Source organism: Galleria mellonella, unplaced genomic scaffold (assembly GCF_026898425.1).
Source record: "Galleria mellonella isolate WM207_F2 unplaced genomic scaffold, CSIRO_AGI_GalMel_v1 utg33, whole genome shotgun sequence".
Lineage (NCBI taxonomy): Eukaryota > Metazoa > Arthropoda > Insecta > Lepidoptera > Pyralidae > Galleria > Galleria mellonella.
In genome coordinates, this window is record NW_026442079.1 from 4,843,556 (window position 1) to 4,866,998 (window position 23,443).

Below are 23,443 nucleotides of genomic sequence, written 5' to 3' on the forward strand. Positions count from 1 at the left end.
TAAGGAAAATAGATGGCGGTAAGGGGCTAGTTCTCTTATAAATAAAACACAATACAATAGAATCCAGAACTAAACATTTTTAATGCAGCATATGATACACTTAACTAGTTTATAGTAGTACTCGCACAGTTTGGCGATCGTGCGCAATTACACAAAACTGTCAACAGAACAGATTTATTTCGCCCACTATTATTTAGTTCATCACACAATGATATTCCATCTAAACCCACATTAATAGTTCCATCGGATTCTTGAACGAAGTGTACCGGAATAGATTCGTTATTAAAATGGAAATAGAGTTTGCCAATTATTTCTGGCCGTGGACTGCCTTGTATTCCAAACGATTTTGTCGATCCTATTTCAGTATTCTTATTTATGGGTTTGTGAACACCAAACGTAAAATTAGTATCAGAATATGTATTGTTTTCTTTTAAGATATTTAAGATTGGTTGAATTGTTGAATAGGTAAAATCATTATTAGGTAATAGTTCATTACCAGATATTTCACTAATAACAGTATCATTCGGATATTCTTTAACTATTACTTTTGGTATTTTCATTTCACCTTCCGGATACAATATTCGATTATCACCTACAGTAGTTGTACTATTTAATAATATGTGTTCTTTATGAACTCTCCCTTCACTCTGCAAATCTTGGTAGTTTTTAGTAATATTGCTATGATCTATAACTGCATTCTCTGTTGAAGTTTCCGCAGGTGAAATATTTTCATGAGAATCAGTGTAGGAAAACCCAATAGTGTTTATATCTTTATCTGAATGATTATTAGGTAAATCCGAAAAAAAATGCTCTGTACTTGTATTGGAAATATTACTATCCTTTAAAATATTTTTTGGTAAATATTCATTTTCAGGAATAGCTTCACTGCTTGTAGGACTAACTGAAAGTAAACTATCTTTCTTACTAAAACTTTGGGTAATGTGTCTGTTATTGTACGAAGTTGTTACACTATCTTCTGTATAATATTGAATAGTTGGTTCTATTGTTGAAGTTAATGTTTGCTGGTTTATTTCATTCTGTTCATTTGAAGCATTCAGTGCTGTTGATCTAGTTGATATTAATTTTATATTATTTTTTGATAAATTATTTAGTGACTTGGAAAAATACTTACTAGTCGTAGTTTTTTCTTCGAACTGTGTTTTCTCTGCGCTAGTTGTCTTGACTGTAGAAGAACTTAATTCATCTGATCTTGTAAAATAAGACCCTTTTATATCTGTTGCTTTAGGCAGCTCAGTTATTATTTCATCAAATTTATCATTTTGACCCGGCTTGTGTTCAGTAGCATTTTTTCTAGGTAATGCTTTTTTTATTTCATTTAAACTTTGTTTTATGACACTTGCTGGTTGGCCGCACTTACTTTGAATCTTGATCATTAAATCAGAATTAGATAAATTGTCGTACTTTTTAAATTTATTATCTCCCCAAATTTCTTTTAATTTTGTAATATTATTATTCTTTCTTGAGTAAATTAACACATGAAGATCTATGCAATCTAGTAAGTTCTGTTCAATAACTTGTAAATCATCTATACTACTAAATTCCTTGACAGAAGATCTACTTCTTACTGTGTCTTGGATAGCAATATCTAGATATAGAGGTCGTTCTTCTGGTTCGGTCTGTAATTTTTGTGTAAAATTATGTTTTCGCTTATATTTTGTACTTGGTTTCGTTTCTTCTTTTATGTTATCTTCAATATGAGAGGTTATTTTTATTGCAGGATTCACGGTGTTAGAAACAGAATGTCGTCTAAATGTCGGGTTCAAAATAATAAATGGGTGATAGACGAATGATACACCTTCACTAGGAACGTGTTCGGCTGGTTCATAATAAATGGCAGTTTCTCCGTGTTGGAAAGCCGGTTTGATTTTAGACCTTGGCCTCGATACTGGCTTTGTACTATCGTCTGTTGAGCAAACACAATCCGGCCGCCACATATCATTGGTACCGGCGATCCTGAAATAGACACGATATTAATTTTATTGTAAATTGTTAAACTTAATTAATTTTTAATAAGTCTTAACAGTTTCCTCTTTTGTTTTTTAATTGTAATACTAAGATACCTACATGTAACCAATCAAATTATACCAAATGGAAATAAACACTTTATTAAAAAAAAAATCAACAAAAACGGTTCAACATTGACGGTGAATTGTAAGATATTCTTTTATTATTGCGAAACTGTTTATAATTTTACAAAGATGAGTATAATTGAGAAATTTTTTTTTTATCAATCACGTTGCTTATACGTAGGGTTCTAAGTTAGGATTACTTTTGATTGTCACTTTCCGACTCGATCTTTCTAGGTAAGAATATTAAATTCATAAATTACCATCCCTGAATTTCAGATTTAACTTTTTTTTTAATTAATAATACATGGACTTAAAATTATTTAATATTGAAATTAAATCATATAAAAAGTTGTTTTAAATATTGTAATTAAATGAATGAAGTTTATCATTATTATATAAACAGAATATTTATATAAAATTATTTAAATAAAGTTATTTTTAGTGTTTGCTCTTTTTAAACAATTTCCATTTAACAAGTTGATTTACGACATACAAACATTCAATTTGTATAAAAGCTATAAAAACATCGGAAATTGTAAATATGCCTACAATACAATGAAATTACTATAACACCTAACTAGAGCAAATAGTCGACAGTAGTGGTATTGTATAATGAGACAACTATAATTGCTATCAGGGAGAAAGGCCCCAATAACTTGTTCATTAGTCAGAGGTTAATAAATTCAGTGGATTAGTAACCTGTTAATAACTACTTACGTAGGTACAGTAAAAGCTCTATTATTCGCGGAGTATACGTTCCGTAAATATACCGCGAATACAGAAACCGTGAATATGGAAAACCGAACCACTCATATAGCGGCAATAGCATTTGACAACATACTTTAGGCATGGTTGTAATAAGGTCTGTTTTACATTACAGTGTCCGTTTGCCGACGCGTTTACAAAGGATACCTAATCCTTTTTAATAATATGTACAGATTAGATCCGCAATACAGAAATCCTTAGCCGCAAATATAGGAATTGAGTCGCAAGTTTTTAATCCGCGAATAATGAAAACGCAAATAAAGGAAGCGTGAATAAAGAACTTTAACTGTACTGACTCCATAACATTACCCCTAGTTAATTTCTTGAAAATTTCTTATAATAGGCGAACTGACTTGGATTCATAATCAGCTAATTATAATCCATCACTCCTTAGGTTATAAGCTGTCGTTGACATCCCATTGCAAGGGATTGTTTGTAATGGGAATCTAATAGCCCAATTGTTAGCAATATACCCTAATAGTGCAATTCCCTCTAGAAACCATCGTGATAAATGGAATTTGTTACAATGGGTTAACTGACCTGCTTTCAACCTCACCTATTTTTATCTTTTACTGGTGCTCAGACAGCGTATACCGATAGCGCAGGCGAGGTTACTATTCCATTTTCACACATTAAAAAATAACAAATGGAGCAGTCGGGCTTACCATTCCATTTTAATTTAAATTAAACACTACTAGTGTTAAAAAAATTCATTACATTAATCATATAAGGACAGTAATGAATACTAAAAGACACAATTGAAGTAATTAAGTTAATTGTTATTATGAATATTAGTTCTTGAATCACGGATAATCTAAATTCATTATATTTGTAATTTAATTTATAATTAATTTACATATCTTATAATTATTATTGTAATTTATATCAATAATGTCGAGAGTTTATAAATGCAGTAAGGATTTTACATTTTATCATGACATCCCGGATAGCATCCTTCTCGTTCTTTTCTTTTAATGGGTGATAATAGAATGGTAACCCAATCCGTGCTATCGGTATACACCAGCGGGGCACCAGTGAAGGATGATAGATGACAATGAAGCAGGTCAGTCAGCCCATCGTGACGAATTCAACAAGAATTGTTCACGATGGTTTCCAGGGGGAATCACGTGGAGGTCGACCTAACAGGGCACCTTGTCAGTAACGGGGCTGCCGAACTTCATTCCTAACAATTTCTTTCACCCGCATCCTCTCGTTAGGACTGAAGTTTCAGTTTAAGGTGGTGCCTAACTTTACTTACTTACGATCGCATAAAATTCAAGGTCATAAATAAGATACCTAATTATTGCATTTTGTGAATTGTGGAATAAACGTACTTAATTAATTATACTATCAAAATTATTTATGTAATGCGTGCATAGACAGAAAGGTAGATAAAAATTGTAGGTATGATATTTTTAAACTAGATCTAATCAAGTCGTTAATTATAAATTATATAAGCTATTATAAAAAAATTAAAATTTTATTTCCATTTTTAGAAACACAGAAATGCTGTTACTATATATATATATATATATATATATATATATATATATATATATATATATATATATATATATATATATATATATATATATATATATATAATTAGTAGATCCTAGTTTTACAACTATGATCAAAATATATTTACATATTTATTAAACTCTTACGCCCAACCGTAAAAAGCGCCTCGTAAATTAGTTGTGTTGAGATAAATTAATATACTTACAACGATTCGCAATAATCAGTGCAAGGTTGCAGCACTGCTACTGCGCTCGTCAACACTGCTACCAAGATTAGTGTGTACATTTCTAATGAGCACTGCACAACGAACGCCAAGCACTTTACGACTTGGTAAACTCATTAAGAGTTGCAAATATTCACCACGGTCTCGCCGCCGATCGGTCACAACGTTAACGACAAATTACTAGAACGGTAATATTAATTTCTCCATAACACATGCATCAGCTATTTGTTGATGATCGGTGTCGCATGACGAAACGTGTCCAGCAAAAGGTCGACGCTGATTGTTTTGCAATCAACATGCATTGTCCCACGAAAGAGATCATCGTTCGTGCATAATCCTAATGTTGTATTTCGCGATTCAAGATCAAATACGTACGCTCAACAGGCCCGTATTGAAGGCACAACCATAAATAATAATAGGTTGTAAACTAAAATCTGAATACCAATAGAAAAATCTATTGCAAAAAGTAACAATGCATGCAACATAGTTATACATTGTATCGTTTAGCAAAGTATAATTCGATCTAATAAAAATAATACACAAGAAGTTAAATACCTCTCCATAAGTAATTAATTCTAAGTCTCTCCGCTCGCGGTGTAATTTTTTAATGGATGAAAATGCAATTTTTACCCTGCTTGCGCTATAGGATTAAGCTGGCGGGACACCAGGTTTTGACAGGTGAAGGTAAAGCAGACCAGGGGGCCCATCGTGATAAATTCATCAGACTAACTATGATGGTTTACAGAGGGAACCACGTGGATGAGGGTATATTGCTAGTAATAAATTGAAACTGGCCCATAACGCAACCAGGGGATGGATAAAAAAGATGAAAATAATAAAGAAAATTTTCTGTTTTCATTATTCCGCCTGAATCCAATACTGATTAAGAAATTAAATTACTTAATACATTTCTAATACCTACTCTTCACGGAATATTAACAATAAAATTTAATAATTTACTTGGCAGTAACGTTCATTAGCTTTGCTGTTATATGTTTATTACTAGTACATTAGACATACAATACTAAGTAAGACATTCAGAAACACAACAGGATTTTTATTTACAGTGCAAACATTCAAATAAAAAGGCATACAGACAAAGTATGTAAAAAAATATTATTTTATTAAAGAAAAACTAATATGAAGGTTCATACCAATTGTTCTTAAATATCTTCAATGTATGAACGTCATCTTTTTTAATTTTATTAAGATCCTACTAAGATCTACACAGAAACAAACTATTATTCATAATTATTATTATCGATGTGAAAGTTTGTTTATTTGCTTCTTGATTTTTTAATAGCTCATCCAATTGTCATTACAATACATTTTAAGTTACTTTTATCGACATGTCAAGAGCTAGTTAAAATATAAAAGTCTATTAAGATCAGAGTAGATCTCCTCCGTGAAATTTGACATGTATTTATCTACATTATTTATCACAACCTATCACGTCATTATTAAAAAAAATATAGATATATGCATTCGGTACAGAGAAGGACTTTTGCGTTTGTCTTTCTCATTTGATCACGCGGACGAAATTGAAGGCATAACTAGCATTGAACAAATAAAAAAAAATTGTGACATTAGGAGAAATTCAGTAATATTTTTCATATTTAACCTGTTTGTTTGAAGGGTGGAATATGGTAGTGAATTTACATGGTACAGAGGAATAACACCTAATCTTCTCAGGAATGGCAACGCATAGGGATATCTTGGTCGAAACAGTATACTCTGTTATGTCCATGGTAATGCTCATGTCTATAGGCGACGGTTACCACTTTCCATCAGGTGGGCCATCAGCTTGTTTGCCATTCTAAGTTGCATAAAAAAAATTAATCTTATTTATTACAAAACATTATTAACGTGCTTTTGATAAGGGTTTGGTGCTTGTGGTTTTCTATCAGTAACTACCCATTTTTATGCAGAATAGGACCGATATCTTATACTGACTATCAAATAATTAGATGATATCAAATTAATTTATCAATTTACTAAGCTTCTGACGCATTTTTTAATACCTATATAGGATATGCCCACCTAATTACACATCAGAGGCGCGGTTGTTAGATTGTCATGCAATTGAAGCAATGTTTTAAGAGACTTCTTTTGCGTTGTAATTGTGGGAAACAAGCTGACGGTTTATGGCATGGATAGTTATAACCGTCCTTCATAGATACGAGCACAGAAGAAAAACATAATGAACTATAATATATTTTTTTCTATACCCTCTATAATTTCACTGGCATATTCGACACAGCACAACAAACCAAGCACAGCTGCTCGGCGGCAGATACGATTGGGATAGAGGTATTCGTGAAAACTATTATTTTGTTTACCACTACGACTCTCAGAGATGCAAGAAGTACAGGGAGGTAAAACAGACAAACCGATCATAAACCACGTAATTAATGATAACACTATCGTAAGAATTAATAGTACTGCCAGCCGACAATTTACCTATTAAAATAACGCATCACCTTTGGAACACCATACAAAAAGTATCATCAAATATAATCGATACCTATAGACATTTATCTGTATCAACTTGGTTATCAAAGTGTCAGCTATGACGCAGTAAAAGTAGATTAGATACGGTGTATCTATTCCAAACTTTATTTGATAACTTCTATATGCAGTAATTCATCTGAAGATTTATGAATATATTTTATTTCTATTATATAATATTTTTTGTTTTAATTTTTTTTCGGTAATCCTCATATTTGACACATATTTTTAGTTTTTTTTTTTATATTTTGGATTCAGCATCGTCATCACCATATCAACTGTTAACTGTCTCCTGATAAACACAGAGCTCCCCCATAAAGGGGCAATATTGTTGGTCGTTGCTATGCTTGGCTGGCGGGTTGGCAACCGCAGTTAGCCTTTGATGGTTTTAAGAGGAACGCTGCTACCCATCCTTGACCTTAAGGTAATTGTTACATGACCCTTTAATTCTCAATATTTTCGGTTTGCAATTTATATTTACAGATGATCTGCCTTCTATATGGAAGCGAAGGTAGGCAGATCATCTGTAAATAACAGATGATACCCTACCTTCGCTTCCATACACGCATTCATTAGCATTTCTTATTCTTAACAGAATGCAATTATGTTTTAAAAATTACAGAATTACATTTTTAAACAAAAAAAAAATATTATGCACAATGCTCTGACGCCCCTGAGCATTTTTATCGCCTTCTGTTGATGGAAAAAATTCTCCAGGAGTGCTGCATGATTCAAAAGGAACAATGTTGAATCATGGAGGCACGGTTATCTCACACACCCACCCCTAAGAACGGCACTGATATACCAACATTACATTAGATTTTTATATTATTATGGAAAGAAAGGTAACTGATAGCGATCATATTATCTTTATTATAATATATAACCTTTGTCAAGATAAGAATTACTGGGTACCTACATACCTACCTTAGCATTACTTTACATGGTATTATTATATTGTCGTCTTGGGGAGACTGTAAGTACTCGTATCTACGAGTATATACAGTACCTACCGGAGTCAGTACCTTCGTAATTTTATTTTGAGTTGCGATTACATAGTTCAATTGCGTTGTTTGTTTTTATAGTTGTTATTAATTTTTTTTTATGTTAATAAGTACATGCAGACGTGCCTAGTATGTGTCCGTTTGATTTATCAATAATTATTTGTTTTTAATAATTCCAAGCTTTAACGTGCCATCGATGATGTGCCATAGATCTATATTATTTAGTAATCAGTCAATATTATTGTTTGTAAGCTTCTTTTATCTTGATTGAGCGTAACAAGTGAGTCATTAGTTATAAAATAAATTGTGATTTTTACTTAAATCTAGATGGCCTAGATGTTAGGTTTTATACCACAGGAATTGCAATCTATTATCTGAGTTTTTACGGAATCATACTTCTCTGAAACTGGACTGTGGATAATTTTAGAGTTTTAGAAATGTGTAAGTTAATTTTTGATATTTGCTAATACCACAAGTACCGGGTAAAAGGGATTGTTAGTAATGGAGACTGAGAATCTCATTGCTAGCAATATACCCAACCAGGTCGACCTACTCGCGGTTCTCCCTGGAAACTATCATGGTTAATTCCTGATGAATTCATCATGATGGGCTAACTGGCCTGTTTTTATTCTCATTTATCACCCTTCACTGGTGTTCCGCCAGCGTATCCCGTTAGCGCAGGCGAGGATACCATACCATTTTCACCCATAAAAAAAAAATACCACAGGTACTATATCAGCCGTTATCTGTCCACTGCTGAGCATAGGCCTTCCGCACAAGGGGGATTTTACTAGTAGTTGCCACGCTTGGATGGCGGATTGGCAACCGCAGTTAGGCTTAAAAGATGTTTAAAGAGGGACGCTGCTGGCCATTTATCGATCATTAAGTTTCCTTAGTCGCTCGCAAAGGAAAGAAAGGAATGACCGATTCTACGCCGGAACCACACTGCAATAGTAAGTTGCCAATAGTAAAGCAATAAGCAGCTTTAAAACGATAAACATTACATCAACGTTTCCCGGACCAGAACACTTATGTTACTGAAAAAAATTAAAATATGCATCTATTGTTTCTCTGCTTGTGAATTGCAGTAATTACAATCAAAGACAACTCTGTACTTTTTAAATGATCTATACTCCCTACATAATATTTTTAGAGGTAAAAATGAAATGTGCCGGTATACGCTGTCGGGGCACTTGTGAAAGATGATAAAAGATGAAATTAAATCAGTGTGAAGTTAACCACGATAGTTTCCAGAGGGAATTGCGTGTAGATCTACCTGTTGGGGTACATTACTAGCAATGGAGTCCCTAGATCTCATTTCTAATAGCTCCCTCCCTTCCTGCGCATAGTACTTGGTTATTACACATAACAGTGTATTTAATATTCTTAATCAATAGCACATTATCAAAAATATGTTATTGAATTATTACAAAGTTGTATGGTGATAACATTTACTTATAATAATCATCCATGAAATATAGGTAAGTAACATTGTTTCTTCAGGCTTATTTCGATAAAAAATATTATACACAGATAATAAATAACCTTTACATCTAACCCTTGTTTTTATTTAAATCAGACACCGGGGATTCTTTTAGAATATCAAATAATAATAAATACATGTAAGCACGTAATGCGTATACATAATTACCAGTAATTACCTAGCGCCATCAAAAAATTTATTTTAATGCATATAGTAGTTAAAATTATATTTCAAAATGAAAATATATCAAAATGAAATTTAAAAAATCTTACCTGTATTATCATCACCATCATATTAGCAATTAACAGTTCACTGCCGAACATAGGTATCTACTATATGGGGCGCTTTGGTAGTAGATGGCTCAAGTGTGGCAACTACTAGCGGGTGAGTTAGCAACCGCAGTTAGGCTTTCGTGATGTTTTAAGAGTAAGGCTGCTGCCTAACCTTCAACAATTAAGTTCCCTTAGTCCTTCTTATGACACCCACAGGAAAGAGAGGGGTGATATCGAAATGGTTAATAACCTTAATTATGTCCAGAGTAACCCAATATATAGATATTGGACACACAATTCATCGCCACCGCGATTTCGGTGCTAACACGCTCCTAGATAGTGGGCATTGACCTCAAAGCGATAAATGAGTGAACCACACCATACTATATTACTTACAAGTTTACACTTATATGTACATTAGATAATGTAATACACCACTAATAGCCCACTGTTAAACAACATTTCTTCATAAATATTAGAAAATTGCTTATAAAATTGCTAGGACATGACTTTTTCTCATACTGGAAACTGTAAGTACATAGTTCTATAAAATAAAAATACAAACAAAACTTTTTACAAAATACAAAGATTTGTACTATACAAGAATCGAACCCTTACTCGAATTTATTATGTTTTTGCCCATGATTTTATTCATGCGAATCTATAATATTTCATGGATTCTTCCAAAGGGTGATTATTTATTTTATATCCAAAGAACTGCCACCACAAAATCTACAATAGTCTGTTATGTCTATTAATAGTATTAGACTTTAGACCGTAAAAATGGTAAATAGTCGGTATGGACAAATTTTTTTTTGCCAACCATAGCAGTTTTGAACTATGAACCATATTGCCGTTAACATAGGAACTTTAGTTATTCCGATAACATATTTTTAATCAAGGTATATCTTATCAAAAGTAAGTTATGATAAAAAACCCAAAACAAAATATTCTTCGAGATTAATTAGCTATAGATTACTTTATATTTTTATTTTTATTGTACTTTTTTATATTGTTTTAATTAGTTTATTATAAAATTATTATTAAAAAATATTATTCCTGTGGGTGAAGGAAATATTTTTTTTTTTTAATATTATTGTAAACTATGTTTTTTTGTAATTGGAAGAATAAAATAACTATAGATGATGTGAATGGGTACTTTACATCATAGCATTACTAATTTAATTACAAACTTATTTACGATATTCAACTTATCAATTTTATTTAGCAAAAAATAACTCATCGAAGCCCGTTGATAGCGTGAAGTTTTATTCTTCTCATATACCAAGTCTATAGAAATAAATATAAACGTATTTCTATTCCATCTATATTCTCTGGTATGGTACGTAGTTATCAAAATTATTAATACTTATTAATACTTGCAGAAAAAGTCCACCATTTAGATTTTTTTATGGAAGTTAATGGAATGGTAAACCCGCCAACACTAACGATATATGCTGGTAGGGCACCAGTAAGGGATGATATCTGGAAATGAAAAGGCAGATTAGTCATCTCATCGTGATGAATACACCGGAAATTCAGCACGATGGTTTCCAGGAGGGACCACAGGGAGGTCGACCTGACAGGGTATATCGTTAGCAATGGGACATGATATATATATATATATATATATATATATTATAGAAGTAGCGTTATAATATAACTATATTCTAACATTAGTGCTGATTGACGTTGATGATGAGTAATGAATGACGGTATTTATAATGCAATTGCATTATAAATACCTATATTACAGAACGCAACCGAATTAATATATTTCTAATTATTTATTTCGTTATGTATAAATAAATAGTTAATAAATATAAAACCGTAGCAATATATATATTGCCACGGTTTTATATAATAATAATTTACTTTAAATTATATTTATTTACATATAACAAGTTAGATATCTTTGTTTCCAACTCAAAATCTTCATGATATCTCATTGTATCAATATCGACTAATGCTAGATATGCAGACAGATAAATACTTATTCATTGGTTTTATGGACGGAGTCATATAATTATAAAACAAAATGACAGTATTTCGCTATGATCCTCATGAAATTAATATGTATGAATTCGTGACGTAGTCTGGAGAAAATCTATAGTTATTTTTAATTCATTGTATGTAAATAAAATTTTATTCCTTATTTATAATTTACGATATTGGCATATTAGATTAGCGGTATAACCGCTAGTACAATTCAAGTATGACAGGTAAGGATAAAATATTGTGTGTTGTCTGATTATTACAAATTCATCGAGAATTGATTACGTCCTTCAAGAGAGTCCGTCTTTTCAAGAGAGAGTGTGAAGTCCACCTGACAGGGTATGCTACTAGCAATGCGTCCGTTAGATCTCATTACTTCCAAATATTTTGCTCCTCTCCAATGCCACTAACATAAGTAATGGGCGTTGACAGTTGTTAACGCCTATTACTTATGTTAGTGGCAATGGAGTTCCATTGCTAACAATATACCCTATTAGATCAACTTCCACGTGATTCCGCCCGGAAACCACCGTGGTTAATTCTTGTGGAATTCGTCACGATGGGCCAACTGATTTACTTTCATTCTCAGAGTTTATAGATTTCTCACTGGTGCTCCGTCAGCGTATATAGCTCAGGCGGAATTATCATACCATTCTCAACCATTAAAAAAATATGTGGCAATGCATGTGTGGTGCTGCAAATATATGTATGCTGTGCAACTGCGTTGCTATCTCGTTCACATATCCAAATTATTGCTTAGAATTAGGTACTGTGTGATGATTTCATAATAATATTCGAGACAACCATTGAGTAGATACTCAATGGTAGCATTCACCTTGAATTTAGAAGTACAAACAACGATTGCCATTGATTTAAGTAAATGTTTGGCACAAACCTAGGTACTTACCTATCCAAGCAGATATAATACCTGTATTAAGTTAGAATACTAGTTTTCTGTATTTATTTGCATAATTAAAGTATATGATCTATGTATATTTTATAATAATAATTTTCTTAAGCGGCCAGACATTGCCATAATCCTTACTAACATTATAAATATAATAGTAAGTTTATTTCTTAACTTTTAATACCTACTTACACGTACTATATGGAATGGAGAAGAACATAAAGCAACTTTTTATCCCAGTCAGTTAAGAAAGACAAAACCACGGGTACAAGCAAGCTAGTTGTTAATATATATCAGATCTTATGAGATTTGTAATCAGCCTTAACAATTTAAGAGGAATATCTACTAATTACGTTATCAGTCCTTCATAGTAAATGCACGCATCTATCTCATTACTTTTTTATTAGGCATCTTTGTTGCAAAATGTCAGCCTCGGACCAGTGTCTAGAACTTTTAATATTAACTTCGTCCTACCCACGTAATCGAAAAGTATTATAAATAAGATATTGAAACAAAGGGAATGCAAGCTTTTGATAAGAACCATAAAAATATTATAGGTGTCCCGCTAGCTTGCTCTCAGATATCGTCATAGTTGTAGAATACTGACGGATCTGATAAATATTATATATAAAGATCCGCCGGTATTCTACGACTATGACGATATAGGCGCATGTATCTATATGTGGAACTGTTGAATGGAAAATAAGTAAATACTTTATATATCGTACCAGTGTTGCTTATAAGTCATAAAAACTATAGAATAATGTGATTTGATAAGTATTCCAGGAATCATATGGAGTACAAACGTCAGGGATTCCATATATGGGATCATTGACGTGATAGTGTATTCTGTAATCTCCATAATACCGCTTATAGACAATGGTTTGCAGTTAGATGACTTGTCATTATTAAGCCATTATTTAAGTTGTAAAAAACAAGATTACAACTTTAAAATAATTACAATCAAAATCTATACTTCGATAATACAAATAGAATCTATACTAATATTCTAAAGAGAAATGATTTGATTGTTTGTTTGTAATGGATTTATCTATAATACTTCATTATAAGCGAGTAACATACGCTATTTACTATTTTTGAATATTGTATCTAGCCGCGGCGGATCGCTAGTACTAAATAAAAAAAAATATCATGTCCCATGTGGTCCCGGCATAGAATATACCACTTCTACCTTTTCTGTGAGCATTAGAGACGTCTAAAGGAAATTAATGGTAGAGGGATGGGCACCAGCGTCCCTTTTAAAATATCTCTAAAACCTAACTGCGGTTGCCAACCCGCCTGCCAAGCGTGGCAACTACTGACAAAATACCCTTGGGGGGTTTATGTTCAGAAATGAACAGTTAAAAGCTGATATGATGATGATGATGATGTTTAGTCTAATTAGTTATTAGTGCGAGAGTGAGTTTTTTTATTAGCTCGCCATGCTTTAACGGTTCGACCAATCGCCATGAAATAAACATAGTATTTGAGATGGAGGGTGGATATAGGTTACATTTTATCTTGGTTACTATAATTCACGAGCATAGCTGGCAATGATATAAGCGTTAACGAATTAAAAAGATCTTCCAGATTAAGTATGTATTATGTACGAATAGGTAAGGTAAATAGTATTAAAGGTTGGGACTGTTTGGACCATGCCCATTTCTTAATAGTGTGATGCCTACCACAGGATGCAAGCGAGTACTTTCAGCTATGCACAAAGTACATATCTAAAGAAGTATTCTTAAATACCCTCACACACTTCACAGAGAATGACATCGAATCGGTCGATAAAACTATGATAAAATTTATGACTGTTATATAAATAGCTCACCAATGTAAACAATGATTATTTATTTTACGTTAACGTCTACCAAAAAGTATAATAACTGCAGAAAAGTATATTCGTATTAAAAAAAAAAAAAACTCCAATAACGTATATTCCTGTTTTTTAACATTCCGTATCTCAAAAAGAGAAACGGAACTCTTATAGGATCAGTTGTTGTCCATCTATCTATCTGTCTATCAAAACACTTTTTTTTTTCAGAAACATATGAATGTATTAAGTTAAATATAATATCAAATATTCAAGTCTGCAATAATTTGAAGCTATAAAAGAATCAAACTTCTAAATTAACAATTTTTTCGCAACCCTCGGTGCGTGAGTTCGACTCGCACTTGGCCAATTTTTGTTTTTTTTTAATGGATGACAATGGAACGATAACCTCACCTCCGCTATCGATATATGCTGACGAAGCACAAGTGAGGGATGAGAGGTAAGGATGGAAGCAAGTCAGTCTATCGTGATAAATTCCAGAAGAATTAACCTAGATGGTTTCCAGAGGGGGTCGCGTAGAGATCGATCTAAATATATTGCTAGCAATGCGGCATTTACATCCCCATTACTAACAATCCACTTCCCCCACTTACATTATTTTCATTATATTCATGTCTGCATGACGTTCAAATTAATATTGTTGGTCAAATCCTACATCTATACATAGGATACGTTACATACAGCTAGTAATGCATACTTTATTGAAGGAAATAACATAAACCTGATTCAATCACTCCAAATAGAATTCATTTCAAGATTATCACGTTGTATTATAATTTGTATTAAAAATTTGCGGAAACAAATATTTAGAGAGGAAAGAACAACTAATGGATTTATATTTCTATAAACTAACTACAAGTTTTAATATTGAAATATCTATTTTCACCAATTATACTCTCCCCTCTGTTATACCTTCACTTTATTGTTAAAATTCTAGAATGTTTTTATTGTTTAGGCAATAGAAACATGGCCGCATTATTTTTGCTAGCAACTCCAAGGCCACAAAATTATCAACATCCTATATCTCATCATTACAGGGGCCTGATTTATTTTCTAACAACCATGCCTAATTGCTATTTTTAACGTAATTTTCGATAGAGAATAACAACAATCTACTGAAATAATACCTAATTACTCGTACATTTACACTATCATTTAAACTAATTGATAATTTTGTAGATTATATTTGATGAAACATCCATAAAACGGCTATTAAGTTATTGCATAAATGCTCAAGTAGAATATGTATGAATAATACTACTAATAATGCTATAATACCATTAGTAATACATTATGTATGTACGTTTACCTATTACGGGGTATTCAATGATATTTAATTTATAGATATAACTAGAAACCTATCCCGACCTCGAACGGTTGTGAATATAGATTATATTCATAATAAAGTAACGTCTTAAAGATATATTATATCTGTTTGTATTCCTCATATTTTTTTAATTCCGTACCAAAAAAGCACGAAGGAAGTATGGTGCGACTTTGCCCGTCTGTATGTCACTGACAATATACATATATCACAGTTAGTTACTGTAAATTACTAGTTTTTAGTATTAGTATAATTACTTAGAAATATAAAATGCATTAAAACTACTAATGCATTTCTAATTTATTATTATTTATTATAATTTACTTATTGTTACATCGTTACAATTTGCACATGCAATGAAAATAATTGAAATAAATATTTTTATTTTCTTTTTTAGGGAGTGCAAAGGGGGAATTTTAAATTTCAAAATCGAGTCTAATTAAAGTGTCATGTGAAAGGGTATCGCTTGTACATTTTAAAACTGACTTTTATTTGTTTAATGCTGGGTACTTTTCGATTTATAATAGAAATCGTGGCTAAAAATTTCTTTATCTGATCTCTGAAATTTGCAAAAGAAAAAATGTAAAATAATTACAGTTTTTAAGGTTAATATTACAGATAAACTAAAACGATGTTTCTAATTAGGTGCTATACTTTGGGAAATAATTAAAATACCTCCAAAAATCAACTTAGTTATGTGGTATAGTTTTTAACCATATTTATGGTCCGAAATAATAAAATCATGAAAAATTCAAGTAAGGTAAATTTTCTTGTATTTTACTCGTATATACAAGAAGGTCTCTTGACGTATCAACTCGACAGATAGTTTTTTTTTTTTTTATTTTAGCCGACTTCAAAAAGAACGAAGTTCAGAATTCGGTTGTTATTTTATTTATGTCTGTTTGCTCATAACTCCATCAGTTGTTAACCGATTTGGGAAATTGTTTTATTTTAGATTAGTCGCATTGACATTTTATTAAAATCGAATTTATATTAAATAATATTTATATTTATTTAATTCTTAAATCAAAATAAGTGGAAGTCCCAAAATTAAAGTCTGTTTTTTAGAACACAATTTAATTATGACATATCTGTCGTTTTATTAACTCGTAATGAGACATGTTCATACATTTTTTATTTTCAGAGATACAGTTATATAAAATTTCAAAGTTGATTTAATAGAACCGATACAGATGTAGACTTTAACCCTCAAATCGTTTACAAAGAGATACAGTCACGTCTAACTAAGTATATATGAACAAATACCTACTCCTATTACTACTATATTAATAATAATAAATGTGTCGTTGTACTCATAGTTTTTTTTTTTTTATCATGGGTGAAAATGGTATGGTAACCCCGCCTACGCTAACGGGATATGCTGGCGGAGCACCAGTGAAGGGTGATAGATGAGAATGAAAACAGGCCAGTTAGCCCATCATGATGAATTCATCAAGAATTAACCATGATAGTTTCCAGGGAGAACCACGAGGAGGTCAACCTGGTTGGGTATATTGCTAGCAATGGAATTCTCAGTCTCCATTACTAACAATCCCTTTCCCCCCTGTACTCATAGTTACCAAATACTATAATGCGTTCTTTTTTAAAAGATCGTGTTGTTACCGAGAGGGTTTCAGCCCTGGCTGGCTTCAGTCAGCTCAAAATATAAGTAAATAATATAAATACTATTGCTTACTCGTATATTTGCTTATAAAATTTATGACTGAGGAGAAAGGGATTGTTAGTAATGAGGATCGGCCCCATTGCAATATCCCTTATCATCAGGTTGATCTCTCCGCGGTTCCCCCTGTCTTGGTAATTCTTTTTGAATTTGTCACGATAGGCTAACTGACCTTCTTTCATCACTCACTGGAGCCCCGCCAGCGTACACCGGTAGCGCAGACGGAGTTACCATTCCATTGTCATCCATTGAAAAAAAAGCAGTATATAACTGTACCTAATTATTACATGTAAGCAGCATGGTAGCATAATTATGTATGATTAATAGAATAGATACCTACTTACCTACTTTACTATTTATTAATTCTTAACAACGACTATTTATGTCTTCGTACTCTCTATTTGACCTTGAATTGTTGGTAAGTTACGTCTGTAAGATTGACAAAATGAATTAGATAAATACGATTTATTTTATCAAATTCACAGAATACGTACTAAGTTTAAGTGCTTCGAATATAGGTTCCACAAAAATTTGTCACGTAATGTTCTCTGACTTTGGATAATGGTACAGCGATTACCGGTTTTTTTTTTTTTATTATATCAGCCATTAATTGTCCACTACTGAACATGGCCTTCGCGATAAGGGGAATTTTGCCAGTACATAGTTGCCATGCTTGGCTGGCGAATTGGCAACTGCAGTTAAGCCTTGGTAACGTTTTAAGAGGCACACTGCTGCCTATCTCTCGAACATTAAATCCCCTTAGTCGCCTTTTACGGCAACCACAGGAAAGGAAGTGGTGGCCCATTCTATGCCGATACCACACGGTATATAACATTTATTGTACTTTTTAGTAATGGATGAAAATGTATTAGTGCCCCGCCGGTGCTATTCGGTATACACTGACGGGGCACCAGTGAACGATAATAGGTGAGAATGAAAGCAGGTAGGATCATCTTGACGAACTCAACCATTATTTATCACGATAATTTCCAGGAGGAACCGTGAAGAGGTCGACCTGATGGAGTATATTGCTAACAAGAGGGCAATTAAACAGTTACTATTAGGTACATGCATTACGGTTTATACATGATTTGTAGACAGACCTATCAATCGACACATATACAGTAGTTTTAATTAAATATATAATTTAACGGTAATAAACTTAGATTTATATTTTGTATATTAGCAAAATTAAATTCAAATAATCATATAAAATTTAACTTTTGTTTTTACTTTATTTACTCATAACCAATCATTTGTATTAGAATGTCATAGTAAGTACAAAATAAAATTAATAAGCAATACATGATAAAATAAATGAAATAAAGTACTTATGTATGATATAGTTTATAATATGAAGTATTTGTAATGTATATATATTGAAATATGTATAATAAATGATTTTTATCTATAGTATAACATTATTTGTGATGGTACCCACATAGACTACCGCTATCAATTTTACCAAATTGCGATATGTTGTGGTAAAAAATCATTCCATACATATCAACGTTGGTTTTGAATCATTCTGATTCAAGGCCAATTAACAATAGTAACAAATTTGCTGATGAATTCAATAACATTACATAAATATAATGTTAAAAATCCGTGCCTCTAATCATAAAAGCCGGCAGTTCTATAGGAAAGAGGACAAAAAATTACTACAAAAATTAGTTATTAGCGTTTTCAATTGGACTAGATTTTTTATTAATAAAAAAAGTTTTTGGCTCCTTTGAAAAATAGCAATTTTATATTATAATATTTCCCATTAGAAGCACGGAAATATTAGTGCTGGTATTAAATTTATTAAGCACCCAAATTTCAAAATAGCCGTCGTTTAAGTACTTAAGGTAAGAAATCCTTTTTGACCTTCAATATGTAAGTTTGTTAGCTTGAGGCTTACTATGGAATATAAAGATGTTTATTTTCTTATTGAGCACCTACGGAAACATTTTGTAGTTTTTATAATCATTATAATTGTCATTGTGTGTGCCGAGTCAGGCTGACTCGAATACTTACTCGGTACTCAGATACTTGAGTACTCAATATATGGAATTCGGATACGCCATAGTTGATTATGATTTCATCATTATTTTTTAATTACCAAAAGCAAAAGCACTAAATAATTAAACATTTATTATCATGTTTATTAGAAGTAGGCTTCAGAAATCAATTAAGAAAATATTCGAGTCTGATGAAATAGTCGAATACACAAGTACTCGAGCACACACACACACACACACACACACACACACACACACACACACACACACACGCGCGCGCGCGTGCACGCATAGTCTGTATTTTATTTTTTTGTTAACATTGCCTAAGTTATATACTAGAAATAAGTTTTAATGTTAAGTTTATTCTTGCACTCTATATCTTATTATTGTTATTTGTGTATTATAACAGTATTGTAAATAATACACATGTGTATATTGGTTGCCTTGTATTTGTGTAGTCCATGGAGATGGGGCACTGGTGATTTGTAACACAGGTTCTTCTAAACCTACCGCAAGCACCAGTCTCTCACAAAACTGGTCTTCATTTCAAATTGTACCTCATGTTGTTACTTTATTCCACCTTTTGTGAAGAGAAAATAAACCATTCATTCATTCATTCATTCATTCATTATTTCGGTCAAGTTCAAAGTGTATCTAAGGACTCAGGTCCTCAAATTTGAATCAAGATTTGAATCTTCTTACCAATAATTATTTTTAATACTAATATACTCAAATACCAAAATGGGCTGACTCGATACATCACTATTTTTATCTTCAATTAACTATATATTCTTATTTATGTCATCGATATATCACTCAGATAATTAACTTATTTAACAGAGTAGAAAAAGAAAAAATATAACAAGTACAAGTATATTAATACTATTTATTAGTTCTTAATTAAATAGTATCAGCTATTTGTATTATGTACATAATAGATCTCTTTTTATACACAAAAGTTATATTAATATGTATTAAAATGTAACCGAATGTATTTTTTAGATACTGTTATAAATTATCACAATTTCACAGAGATAAAGTCACGTAACTATTCAATTCGTATATACGAATGTGCAGTCCAAGAAGCAACCGAATAAATTCCACGTCGTTTCGTTTATAAAATGACGTTATTTACCTACTGCAAGTTGTCGCCTGCATTCTCGCATAGGTCGTTGAAGGTGGCGAGGCCAGAAGAGGTCAATTGAACAACAGTCACGTACTAGAAAAAAATATACAATACACGCTGAATGTTCATTATGGCAGAGTGAAATCTTTTAACCGTAAATCAAACTAAAACTCTCACTTAGGGGGAAAAACGCTCATTACATCCATTACATTACACTCATTACATTAAACATCAACCAGTAGTGTAACTGACAACTATTAAATATTATGCAGTATTGTGAAACAATGTAAAGCAAACAGCTTATTTATAATAAATAGCTTTTTTATAATAATTAAAAGTGCCTTTGTGCATTTTCTGGCTGTATTTATATTTGACGCTTTATTGCATCAATATCAATTAATGCATCAATTGAGCTCAGAGGCGGTATCGCGCTCTTAACTCTAAGGTGAGAGTTTGTATCACTTTGTATGTTCTACTGCTTGTATACCGAATTGTGTTCTGAGGAATTGTTTGGAATATGCCCACAGCCACCTTTTATCATCACACCGCTCGCCATCGATAGGGAATACATCCTCACACGCTTGAATCTAAATGGTCACATACAGTGCGGTTTCAAAGAAACTTTCTCCCTTCAAACCTTCAGACTGTGGGGGGAAAGGGATTGTTAGCAATAAAGTTTGACAGTCCCATTGAAAATCGAAACGAAATCAACAATTTTGTTCATTTCGTCACGATGGGCTAACTGACCTGCTTCATCATCACCTATAATTCCTCACTGGTGCCCCGCCAGTATACCGATAGCGCGGACGGGATTACCATTCTATAAAAACCCTCAGGCTGTGGAATGAGCTCTTTGCCGAGATTTTCCCTATAGACTACAGCAGCCTTTCCCAAAGTGGGTGATAACGCCCCCTTGTGGGCGCTGCAGGCCTAAAGGGGGGCGGTAAGGGACCCAGAAAAAAAAGCAGGCGCTAAAAATAATTTATTCTCAAACTAGGCAGTAGACAAAATAAGTTTGGGAACCCCTGGACTACAGTATAAGGTTTCCAAAAAAAACATACTAAGGTTTCTTTAGGGTCGTTAACGTGCAAGTGACACCCCTGGTGATGCAAGCGTCCATAGGCTACGGTAGCTGTTTACCAACAGACGGGCTGTATACTTATTTGCTACCTTCGTGGAATAAAAAAATTATATATTATACGAATATTTACTTAACGAGTGATGAGTGGCATCTATAACAGACAAAATTGCTACAGAAAACACATCAGTGTTGGGTAATTATTAACGCTACCTATCTAAATATTATGTAAATAATGATTTTAGATGGTGTAATACTCACAGTGAGACATCATTTAGAATTATAATTTACTTTTTTTTCATTTAAAAGTTTCCTCTTGTCGGTGCAACTAATTCATGCATCTTCCTCCAGCCAGCTCTATCCAAGGCCATATCCTTTATCTCCCTATACGACGACGTGTTTCCTTTATCTGTCCCAATTTACTATAGATCCCAAAAAAGTTTAATATGGCCTACAACTGTCTTGAGTAGGTAATTCTCTGGTGAGGTAAAAAAGAACAACACTTCTTGTTTATATATGATGTTCTGATTATTACTTACTGTATTAACAATTATGTTCAACAAAAAAAATCGGCTTCAGTTGTGGCAAAACTAGATATTTTGATTTAAAAACTAAACTAGCGAACCGATTTTAAAAACATATGTATCTATGTTTCTTCCTTTTAGATAAAAAAGAAATAAAAATAAATATCTATATCGTTTTACAACTGACTGAATTTTGAGACAACAAACATTAAAAATATATATACAACCGAATTTAGAACCTCCTTTTTGAAGTCGATTGAAAAAAAAAAACATTGTTAATTGACGACTGTAAGCTCGCACTCATTGGATTCAAATACATACTCGTATATTCAAAATTTCTAGACATGCATATTAGCACCAACTAAATTTGTAACATGAAACGTGATTTTTGATATGGTACCTAATGCTTTAGCGTTGTTATCACTAATATCCTAGTATGTACATATATCAGATATAGATTTGTTATCACATTCATTAGTACCTAAGTACTAACGGATCAGCAAGGTGTTACGATACGAATGGCATGCGTGCATAGTGGCCTATGTTATTCGATTTGACATAGTTATGATATAGCAATTTTTTTTTTTGAAAAATTATTTGTAATTATTTATGTCGGCATTACTTACGTTTTAAAATCCGGGGATGCCCGATTGATTAGTAAAACTGAAATAAATATGTCATGTTTTCAAGTCTCTTATATTTGTATCTGCATACATAATCAGATTTTTACATATGCAGGGCGAAATTGAAATGGTCAATGACATGTAATATTGAGAATGTATATCCATGATATGAAACATATATAATACATAACATTTACCAGAGAGAGATTGTACAAAAGTCGTTTGCTTGGGTATCTCTGTCCCATTTTTACCGGTTTGAAAGGTAGAATATGGCGTAAATTTTCAGGGTACAGAGGAATAACACCTGAGTCCATTAGGAATGGTAATGCATGGCGATATCATAGGCCAAGCAGTATACTCTGTTATGTCCATGGTACTTTCATCAGGTGGGCCATCAGCTTGTTTGCCATTCTAAGTTGTATAAAAAAAATTAGAACATAAATTTCATCAAAAATCCAGTTACGACAGAAAATATTGAA

General features: G+C 32.3%; 1 protein-coding gene across 4 annotated transcripts; it reads right to left on the reverse strand.

Annotated features, from left to right (window-relative positions):
* Window positions 1-57: 57 nt before the first annotated feature.
* LOC116413282 (uncharacterized) lies at window positions 58-22,355 on the reverse strand. Of its 4 annotated transcripts, none has more exons than XM_052896714.1 (3): window positions 22,079-22,355; window positions 20,749-20,832; window positions 58-1,974 (listed from the first exon to the last, which is right to left on the reverse strand). In XM_052896714.1, exons 2-3 carry the CDS (start codon window positions 20,769-20,771, stop codon window positions 105-107), a joined length of 1,893 nt encoding a protein of 630 aa, XP_052752674.1. In that variant the 5' UTR covers window positions 20,772-20,832; window positions 22,079-22,355; the 3' UTR covers window positions 58-104. The 4 variants fall into 4 exon arrangements, with proteins under 4 accessions (XP_052752674.1, XP_031767408.1, XP_052752675.1 ...); XM_031911548.2 differs by lacking the exons at window positions 20,749-20,832; window positions 22,079-22,355 and adding an exon at window positions 4,582-4,774 and having other exon boundaries at window positions 58-901; window positions 1,133-1,974; XM_052896715.1 differs by lacking the exons at window positions 20,749-20,832; window positions 22,079-22,355 and adding an exon at window positions 17,955-17,971.
* Window positions 22,356-23,443: the final 1,088 nt, after the last annotated feature.

What these genes read in the sequence shown, in the direction of transcription:
- LOC116413282 (XM_031911547.2), bottom strand. Translation starts at nt 4,661, where the DNA reads ATGTACACACTAATCTTGGTAGCAGTGTTGACGAGCGCAGTAGCAGTG. An exon ending in ACTGATTATTGCGAATCGTT is followed by an intron (nt 1,975 to 4,581) that starts GTAAGTATATTA and finishes TGTCTATTTCAG; the next exon opens with GATCGCCGGTACCAATGATA.